This window comes from Scleropages formosus, chromosome 3, assembly GCF_900964775.1.
Source record: "Scleropages formosus chromosome 3, fSclFor1.1, whole genome shotgun sequence".
Taxonomy (NCBI): Eukaryota; Metazoa; Chordata; class Actinopteri; order Osteoglossiformes; family Osteoglossidae; genus Scleropages; species Scleropages formosus.
The window spans coordinates 2,636,497-2,647,391 of record NC_041808.1 but is presented as its reverse complement, the minus strand read 5'-3'; the positions used below and the strand labels follow the sequence as shown (position 1 = coordinate 2,647,391).

Here is a 10,895-nt window from a genome sequence, read left to right as displayed (position 1 = left end):
TGTGCTTGTGAACATGGTAATAACAGAGTGCACTAGTGGCCAAATAAACAGCCACCCCGTCAAGGGCATAGCACTGACCACTGAATTATTACAACTAGCTTATGCTTTTCTCCTAAGGGACTTATGATTATCTACCCATTTGTACAATTGGGTCATTTTTAGAGTAAGCACTTCATTTCAAGGTACAAGAGCTAGAGATTGAACCTGCAACCAGAGGGTCCAAAGACAGCCACTCTAACCACAACCCTACTGGTTATCCCATTACTGGCTTGGTGTTGGTTTTCCGGCCTCAATAGTGGACACTACCTGTCTCTTGTTTCTCCATCTCAGATGATTTGTACAACTGCAGCTTTTCACTTCCCTCAAAAATTCAGCCACATTTAGGAGGAATGTAGACATGATGTGGGGAGTGACTTTTTGTCCAAGGACTGATTTTCCTGCAAAACATGATGGTCACTTTTATACAGTGAACTTTGACACCAGAAAACAAGTGCAGGTAATAGGACATTCACAGCTGATAGACATATGCATATTTCATTATATTATAACGTTATTATAACAACTAATACATTAAAACACCTCTGTGTACATGGTGGGTGGATATAATTCATTTTCCGTTTTAATTTCCTTTAAGCATGATTTTTCTTACATTGTAGAGACATCTTCGTTGTTATTTATTGGCTTGGGAACTAAAGAACACTACATTTTGCCGTTTTATTAATGTTAAAAGTTTTTTGCTACATACATGATGGAGATTTTCGTATCCATTCCTTATTAAAAGTGACCTTGTGGTTCGCTTTCATGTTTTTACCGCTTATTTCGTTACACCCAATATAAATGTTTCTTGAGAATTTATATTACATATCGTAAAATCGTGGGCAATAAATAAATAAAAGTGCAAACATTTAAAGTGTTTACACGTCCTGTGATTCCAGGCAGATATTAGCCTGTCATATTTAACTACGTGCGTCTTCATTTTTCAGTCCTGGGGTCATTATTATGCATATTTCCACAGGCACGCTATACACACAAAGACTTCCAGTTTCAAGTTGTTATTATTATTAATAAATTTTGCGCCTTCTGCACTGAACGCACCGCTACGTAAAGCGTAATTTAAATAACGCACGTATGCAAACTGCGCGAGAAATTCAAACAAACCAATCAGATGACAACAATTCCACACCGTGCACAAAATCCACGCCCAGTTCCAACAGTAAACCAATCAGAAACATAGTGGGCGGTGACGAAAGCCGCAGCGGAGGATTCAAACGGAAGATGGCGGCAGGGAAGGATACTAATGTGAAGAAGCAAAATAAAAGGTAATAAATGTTATGGTGTGAAATGACATAAGTTACGGCGTATGTTCGGGGTTTAGTATTGTTAGCGACCGAAGGAGTCCACGCTTTGTTTTCTCAGTGACGCACCACTAGTATGCGGGAAGTTTGGTACGAGTCGAGTGTGTGTGTGTGGTACACAGACACCCAGCGTCAGACTCAGAGACACCGCTGTTACTACGCGTTGACACCATGGCATTCAGTCATCATGACACATGGAGGGAGCGTCCGATGAAATCTTTCGTTAGTGGCGCTGTTCCTGACGACTGCGAGACTGGAGAGTGTGTGTTACAGGATAAAAATAATTGTGTGTGTGTGTGTGTGCGCGCGCACGGCTCGCATAGCGGCGGAGTGTAAATGACACACTGGCTGCAGCACTGACATGTCACATGATGATGAATACATTGCAACAGACATGAAAACAACACTGTAACACTGAAACATTGCAGCACTGACACACTACAGCACTGGCATGAATACACTGTTACACTGACACACTGCGACACTGTGATATGAGAATCAGAACGAGCTATTGCCAAGTATGTTCACACATTGATAGAAGGAATTTGTCTTGGTGACAGAAACTTCCAGAGCACAGACAGAATGACAGTGACAAAACAGATGAGAAGATAGAACAATATGTGAATGAAGGATTAAAAATATATAAAAATATAAAGTACCCAATATTATATATACAAAAATAGTCACTAGATATTGTATGTATGTACAGGTATCATGTTCTGTACAAATGCAGGGGAGTGTGAGTAAGAGATATGATGTGATAATAGATATAATTATAAATATAAATAGTGTTGAGTATGGATATGAATACACTGCAGCACTGACACACTGCAACACTGACATGAATACAGTAACACTGACAGACTGCGACACTGATATAAGATAGAACTTTATTCATCCCAAAGGAAATTCTGGTGCCAGCGATTGCTCAAACAGATTAACCACAACAATTAAATATGAACAATTAAACATGAATATACTGCAACACTGACACTGATATGCTGTAAAACTGATACCGTATAATATCTGCAGTACTGATACACTGTAACTCTGACACTGATGCACTGTAATAACTGCAGCGCTAACACTTAACACTGACGCGCTGAACAGTTGAAACACAGTGACAGTAGGTACCACTGTGGTTAGAGCCACAGATTCTGGAGTCTGTGGTCGCAGGTTTCAGTCCCACCTTCTGCTGTTGAACCCTTGATTGAGGTACTTACCCTGAAATGATACTGTAAAAAATTACCCCGCTGTATTCGTGGCTAAGTACCTTAAAGCTGAAACCCGCATGGAGAAAACTGAGCGACACTGACTGTTGTCTTGGAATGGATCACTTTCTTTTTTAAACTAACCCTTGATTAAATATTATAACGTGGTAACTGCGATGTAACTGGTGTTTCGTCAGGCTTATTTAGATCTCGTTCTGCAGTCATCCAGTCCCTAAAGCAGGGTATTCTGCTCTGTCGCATGTGCGCCATTCTTGTGCATCTTATCAGAGTAAACAAACACCTGCTGTACAGTCGATTTTGGAGAAAAGCATGCGAGAGGGATGAGTGACGTAAAAGTTGGTTCGAGTAGGAGCAGGGATGACTGTTTCGCTCCGTTTCGCAGGGGCACGCTGTGCAATGCGATCATCAGCCACGAGACCTGCGCAGCGGTCCGCCAGCCAGTCATCTTCAACCCGGACTTCTTCGTAGAGAAGCTTCGACACGAGCGCCCGGAGGTCTTCGCGGAGATGGTCCTCAGCAACATCACGCGCCTCATCGACCTGCCCGGTACGGAGTTCGCCCAGCTCCAGGGAGAAGTGGACCCCAAACTTCCCAACTCTGGCGGATTCTTCCGCTCTTTCAACTTCCTCAAGCGCAAAGGTCAGCTCCGCCCCCGTAACCATGGGAACCTCTAGAGAAGTTCTTGTTGGTGCAGTATAGTGTAGGTGTACTGAATGCACTGGTCAATGAGCAGTTTATAGACAGCTGGTAGTGCAGTGCTTAGAACTGCTGCCTTTGAACCCAAAGGTTGCAGGTTCAAGCCTCACCTCCAGCTTTAGTACCCTTGAGCAAGGTACTTGCCCTAAAATTGCTCCAGTGCAATTACCCAGCTGTTTAAATGGGTTAATGATTGTAAGTACCTTAACAATGAATAAATGCAAGTGTTTTGTCAACACCGTAACAGAATTATTAGAGGTACTTTGCGATCCTCCAGTACTACACCCAATTTCACCAGGGTAATCGTTCCTTTTCCTTGTTTGAATATATTTGTATTTAGAGAAGGGAGCTGTTTTTGGAATGCCGCTGACTGAAGAAGGAATTGCACAAATCTACCAGCTCATCGAGTACCTGAGCAAAAGTGAGTATCCCACAATGCACCTCTGCTTACAAGTGCTGTGCAAGTGGGTCTCTTTTCGGCACTTGTGCAGTTGTGAAGAACACATTCGCTGCTGGAGAACACTAGGAGCTTTCAAGAAATCTTGTGAATTTTTCTGGTTTTTGCTGCTTTTTGGCATTTCATTCAAGGTCTTTGTTGGTTCTAGCAGTAAATGATTGGAGCCCGAGAGAGAAAATTTGACACCGGGTTTGCGTTTATGTCATTTGTGAGGTGTGTAGATACGAAAAATAGTGAAATGTATGAAAAAGTAATCACAAGTGACTGGTTGCAGCACCTTTCGCTGCAATGACTGCAACTTAACACTTCCTGTAACTGTTTCCCAGGGTCTCGTATCGCTGTGGAGGATTTTTGGCCCACTGCTCCAATGCAGAACAGCTTCAGTTAATTTTTAGCAACATTTGCAGGTGTTTTGCCACAACGTCTCGGTTGGATTCATTTGAAATTCGGAAAGGGGTTTTTCACCTCACTGTATCCAGCAAAACACTTCTAATTATGAATAACATCACTGGTCCTCCTGCAACAGTTTTGACCTGTTGACCTGAACATGATCGCTAGTTTCAAGGTTTATTATATGCAGCTTATAATGAAATATTTCACTGATACTATAGAGACTGGAAAACGTAACTGAGGAAGAGTTGTGTGGCACATGTAAATTCAGAGAGGCTATTGAAACCTAGATATCATAAGCCTGATATCGTTCCAGCAGCTGACTATAATTACCCCCTTAATTAAGTTGATTAAAATTTCACACCTTATGATTGAACATTTCATGGTCTGCTACATTTTTTTCACTTTTTAATTTTTTCTCTCTCAAGGTCCATGTTTGCATTTATTCATTTAGCAGACGCTTTTCTCCAAAGCAACGTACTGTACATCTGATCTCATAAATTTCTTGACATGACAAAAAGATCTGAACAAATACATTGTCGAAAAGTTGCGGAAATTGTGAAAATGGGAAAGGAAGGTTTTGTTTTCTTTTATCAGCCTAATGTAACTCTTGGTATACATTCATGTGGAATATTTGTTTGTCCTTCTGTGTAAATGCTGCTTCAGACCTCCACGTGGAGGGCCTCTTCCGGGTCCCAGGGAACAGCGTCCGGCAGCAGGCCCTGAGGGAGATGCTGGACAGCGGGGAGGACATCGACCTGGAGACCGGAGACTACCACCCCAACGACGTGGCCACCCTGCTGAAGGTCTTCCTGGGGGAGCTTCCGGAACCGCTGTTGACTCATCGCCACTACCACGCTCATCTTAAAGTGGCAGGTGGGCAGCGGGAACGTGGTGCACTGCGCCGGGGCCTTCTTTACCCTCCTGTCCTGCCGCAAGGCCTCTGTTTCATACCCCGCTCAGAAAATGCAGCTTTGCTACAGATGGCAGGATGAGGGCGCTGGTCATTTCTGGCCTGTAATGTTGGGAACGCACAGTTGTCCATTTGTGACATTGAAGACCTTCTTTCTCCTGGACGCAGTGCTGCACGAGACACGCCCATGAACAAACATGACGTCGGTACATGGGCAGCATGTGGTGTGTTGGTTAAATAACTCTACTTGAGGATATTTTGCGAGACCACCCCCTGATGCACATGTGTTTTTTGGATCAAGCAGAAGGAAGACAAGGTCTCTATGATGCAATTAAATGGTTGAGGGAATTTGTACGCTGCAGACTCTTCTGTGAAAAGGTTTACGTGTCATACGATTTTTTTTTCAAATGTTAGGACTCGACCTTTATTTGTGTGTGTGTATCCACAGGACAGGTACATTTTACCTGTCCTGTTTGCTTTTTTGCCTGTCACATTTTGGAACATATTGGAAAGACAAAAAGAAGTAAATGTCTGCGCATAACATCCTTTTGAAGTGTTTTCAAAGCGAGGCAGTCGGAGTCACACAAAAGGAAGCACACTTACAAAAAAGGCCCCAAAGTGAACAAATCTCCCAAAAGGCCAAAATATTGGGGCCATTTTTCTTTATTTTTCACAGGTCTTGCTGCTTTCCTGCAAGAAAATGTTTCAGAAACGAAAGTGCAGACGATGCAGTTAGTGACGTCGCTCGAGTTCCTTTGTTACGATGGGTCGTCCTTTTATTTTGAATTTTATATCGAATCTGACGCTTAGCCTTTATTTCTATGAGAACTTACAGTGTGTGTCCCGGACAATTGGTCCACTGGTCATGTGAAGCCCTGCTTGAACACACTGCCATCTACTGAACCGTTTGTGAAGGAAGCTCAAACAGTTGGGTTTCTTCAGGAATTTGAACCTGGTTCCCCCGTGAAGCGTTCTGAAATATGGTCCTTTCCGCCCACCTTCCCCCGATCGTCAGAGCTCACCCTGTTCGACGACAAGGGCAACAAGACATCTGTGCCGGACAAGGAGCGACAGATCGAGGCCCTGCAGCTGCTGCTCATGCTGCTGCCACCTGCCAACCGCAGTCTGCTGAAGCTCCTGCTGGACCTGCTCTACCAGACCGCGCGTCAGCAGGACAGGAACAGAATGTCGGCCTTCAACCTGGCGCTCATGTTCGCGCCGCATGTCATGTGGCCCAGGAACGTACGTGTCCCTTTCGTCATCGTTTCGCACGTTTTGCTGCCCGGTGTCTGCGTGTTGAGCTGGGAGGTGGTACGTGTAGATGCTGCTGCCAGGTAGCGCTGGTGCCACACGATGTAGGGGCAGCTCCTGCATTGCGTTTTGGACCCAAAGGTCGCAGGTTCGAGTCTTACCTTGAGCTGTAGTTCCCTTGAGCAAGGTACTTACCCTAAATTGCTCCAGTAAAATTACCCAATTGTACAAATGGGTAAATAATTGTAAGTACATTAACATTCTTAGTCACTTTGCAGAAAAGTGTCGAATGAATAAATGTAAATACAAGATGTGCATTTCAGGTGACCTGGTGACTCTAGTTGCCTGTTTTGTGAGAGTGTGCGTGCGTAGGGGGCGGGGGGATGTTGTCCCACCCAGTGTGTACCTTGTCTCACACCCTGTGCGTCTGGGACCGGCTCTTGACCACCGCCACCCAGCATCAGAGAAGTGTTTATTGTTAATGGATGGATGGGGATGATATCAGTGGGATGTTTTTACTCCAATTAAAAATAATAATAATAAAAGGGGAATTTTTCCTTTCGTGAAACAGATGACTGCCAGTGACCTGCAGGAGAACATAAACAAACTCAATAACGGGATGGCTTTTCTCATCAAGCACTCGCAGAAGCTGTTCCGGGTAAGCAAGGAATTTTTTATATTTTCCTAACTTTTTCAATCCTATTATTATTATTATTATTACACTGTACACTTGGTAATCTTACACTTGGTAAACTTCCGTTATGCTTATCCACAGAAGAGAAGTAATTATTTCTGAGTCGGATCACACTGAGTGTCTCGTGCCACGTGTGCTGGAAGTGTCATCATTATTTTTATGTGAGGGTTTTCAGATTAATTAGCGCTCATTTCCGTTCACACTCACTCGTGTGTCTCGCGAAGCAGTACAAATTCTGGAGCACCTTTGGCACCTGCAGTGGTTTGTTCTCTGGTTACCCTGCCGTTCATAGCGCCTCTTTCCCAAACATCTGAGCCTTTGCAGTTTTCTGCCAAGACGGATAAATATTCGCGATAAGAGCGGTGGCGACCCTCGGAATCACGAGCTCGTCGCTCCTCCACTGCCTCGCTTCAACACACAGATGGGAGATGCTCTCCTGCTGGTGTCTGTGAGCTGGTGGAGATCACACTGAAAAAGGGAGGAAGATAAACTACCAGCTTCCAGGCTTCATGTTTCACACTTGTGTCGGAATGGAGAGAACTGGGGAAGACGGCGGCGGTGCTTTTGGAGATGTTTGTGTGCTCATCACCCCCTTGTTCTCTGCAGGCGCCTCCGTACATCAGAGAACTTGCCAGGATGCAGTTTGCGGGATCGAAGACCCTCCAGTCTAAGGTCACTGCCGAGATGCTGCACGTCCTTCAAATACAGTGGTTCAGATAATCTTTGTGATGTGTAAATAATAATAATAAGCAGTGAGGAATAAATGATGTTGGCGGAGTAATTTACCTCATTTTTATCATCTGTTCTTTTGGTGTATGGATTCTGCAAGAATTCTTGTTTAATTTATTGTTGTTATTTTTATTGTTGCTGCTGTTATTGTCATTACAGTAATTGTTACCGTATCAATTCAGGGATTCGAACGCAGCTCCTTTGCGAGGCAGTTCCCTCTAGCTACTGTACCACTTGCTGGCTGCATTCATTCATTACAAAAATGTTGGAGTCATTATAGAAAAGCCACAGACATACTGTACGTGCAGGACGCCGTGTTTCTCCAACGATGTGTTTTGATTGTATCGTACGATAGGTAGTGATTTGACTACCAGAGTGTGACTCTTGAGTTCACAAGGAGGTTAAGAGCGTCGCCTCGTTCTGCTCCGCAGGATGACCTGGACCTTCTGCCCTCCCATGAAGCCGAAGACCCAGCGGCCCCCTCCAAGCGCACTTGCCCGGACGTGAGCGCGGGACCCCACACCGAGGAGGCGCTCAAGGAGCTCTTCCGCCACGTCACCAACATGCCCGACTCCGCCAGGAAGAAGAAGCTCATCCGCCAGGTGCCCTGCTGCCCGCACACCTCACAGCCACATGACTGTGTACCTTGTGTGCTCTACAGCCTGGAGTGCAGGGGCTACTGCACTAAGAACTTTCTTTGACCCCTGACCCCTCCCCCAAGCACTGTGATGGAAATGGTTCGCAGTGTCAGGAGCGTGAGTGACTTCACACCTTGGTGGGTTTTCTGCTTTTGACAGTTTGTGAAACAGTCCACGCCTGGGACACCAGGGTATGACTGCCAGACGCCCCCATGCCCAGGCAAGAAGCACCCCCGCTCACGGTCCTTCGGGGGAATCATCAAGGTGAGCGTTATCTGTCTGGGCTGCAGGTGGAGCAGTAGTGCAGGTCTTGCAGCAGTAGCTTCCATTTACCTGACACTTTTCTCCTAAGTGACTTACAGTGTTAAGTTACTTACAGTTATTTACCCATTTATACAGCTGGGTAATTTTTACTGCAGCAATCTTAGGGTAAGTACCTTGCTTAAGGGTACTACAAGTTGAGGTGGGAAGCAAACCTGTGACCTTTTGGTCCAAAGGCAGCAGCTCTAATCACTGTGCTACCAGCTGTCCCCTTGTCTGTGATGTCTTTCTGTACGAGTCTTTTTTCCTACTTATTTGTGCTGTAGTTATGGACTGCCTCGGACAGAGCTCTCCAGAAATGATTGATTTTATATATATATATATATATATATATACACACAGTATATGTAGAAGTATTAAACATGGATCAGGTGTTAATGGTGCCTGTTGTTGAGCCCAGCAGTGATAGTGCTGTTCTGACAGAGCTGCTTTTTGCACAGAGGAAGGTTCTGGGGAACCAGGCGGCAGCAGCGGACAGGAAGGGCAGAGCGATGCCCTCTGCGGTCAATGTTCCCTCTATGAAACAGGGGAAGGAAAACTCGAGCCTGACACCCGTAAGGACACCTGGGTTCTACAGGCCTGCTACCCTCAACATTGAATAGCAGCTTCTCCCGTTGTGCTGCGCGTTTATAGTGGGATGAATATGAATGATGTCATGATAACATCCCCTTTGAACGTGCATTTTCGTTGCAGGGCGGTAAGCAGTTTTTTCATGGATCATCAGTGAAACATGATGTTAATGTGCTTTTTACTCTGTTTTGTTGCAGGAGCCACTTGCAAGAGTCTGCTTTTCTCCCGCTCAGGAGTCTGCTGTTTAGGACTGAGGGTTGTCTTACACTGGGTGGGAGGGTGGGGGGGATTATCACTTTTTTTACTTTAACTTTTATTTTTTCAAGTTGACTTTCAAATTTTAATATATATTGTAAAGTACTAATTCTGTGAGTTACAGGTGGAAAGACCATGTACAAGTGGTGGTTTCATGGTAAAACCCCGTCACTGGGCGCTGCGCACGCTGCCATAGTTCAGCCCAAATGGGTTTAGGTCTGTCCCGCAAACAGGCCCACTGGCATTCTGGGTAATTACATGGTTCAAGTGTTTGTCGCTGTTGTTGGGAAATGTGTAAAATGTGAATGGGAAGCGACTCATCAGGCTGTGTTTGTGGGGTGTGGTGGGATTGGGGGGGGGGGGGGGGGGGGGAGTGTCTCGTTTGGTTTCGGTCCAACTTCAGTGTTAGGTAAAAGCATACAATACGTAGGTAACTGAGCCATACCGATTTCTCTGTACATACCTGTGTTGGTGTTTGTTTTTTTTAATTGCAGGAACTGTGGTATATTTATATTGAAACAGGGACAGATTTTGTTTACCAGATTTATTTTCTTTATTTTGAGTAGATTTTGTGAATGCTTCTCTTGTCCGTGCTGTGTGCATGTACACATGTAGCCTCTCACTTTAATATGGTAACAGTGCATGAGCTCATTGAGGATTGTTACAGAATTACTGAGCAACTATATATTTTACTAATTATAGCTGCACATTATTACTTTTGCCTAATCAATATGCTCATGAGAGTGATGTTTTGACTGTAGTTATTAACTTTTAACTCAGTGATATGGGAAATGTTTTACTTTACTCTCCGTACCTTTAACTCTCTGCAATAAGCTGTGATGCCGCAGCTGATGGGTCCCGTGCAGGTTCTGCAGGGACGTTCTCCACGCAGGCTGGTGCTCGTCCTTGGAGCCCTTTCTGGAGGCTGCTTCTGGGTTACTACCGGGATGCAGCTGCGTGTCCCAAGATTCCACTGTAAGGAGACGTTTTATTGGGTTCGTGATGGTGCTGGTCCTTTCTAACAATGGCTTCGGAAGGTGGAGGCTGGGTTTGGGTTGGGTGGCACAGCGCTGTCCTGGAGGAGCTTTACTCGCTCAGTTGCTGGAAAGGTGCAGTAATTTGCTGTGAACATGTCTTGGGGGGGACGCGTTTGTGGGTGTAGTCCAGTAGTGCTGCGGTTCGGTGCTGCGTGTGAAGAGCCTGGGAGAGGTGTGTGGAAACGCAGGTGTTCGGGGGAGAGTGTTGGCGCTCGGCGGACGGATGGTCAGTGTGACGTGTCTGGAGATGAAGGCGGCGAATGTGAAACGGGTTTTGGCTCGGTGCACGAGGAGGAGAGGACGCGGACGGACGGGCGGACGGACGGGCGGGCGGGCGGGCGGACGGACGGACGGACG

At 45.4% G+C, this 10,895-nt stretch overlaps 1 protein-coding gene across 1 annotated transcript; it reads left to right on the top strand.

The window, feature by feature from the left end:
• Nucleotides 1-1,250: 1,250 nt before the first annotated feature.
• arhgap19 (Rho GTPase activating protein 19) lies at nucleotides 1,251-9,278 on the top strand. Its single transcript, XM_018736266.2, has 10 exons — nucleotides 1,251-1,319; nucleotides 2,970-3,226; nucleotides 3,624-3,704; nucleotides 4,797-5,006; nucleotides 6,059-6,285; nucleotides 6,866-6,952; nucleotides 7,595-7,660; nucleotides 8,149-8,319; nucleotides 8,515-8,619; nucleotides 9,117-9,278. The coding sequence occupies exons 1-10, from the start codon at nucleotides 1,276-1,278 to the stop codon at nucleotides 9,276-9,278; spliced, it is 1,410 nt and encodes a 469-aa protein (XP_018591782.2). The 5' UTR covers nucleotides 1,251-1,275.
• The last annotated feature ends 1,617 nt before the right edge of the window (nucleotides 9,279-10,895 follow it).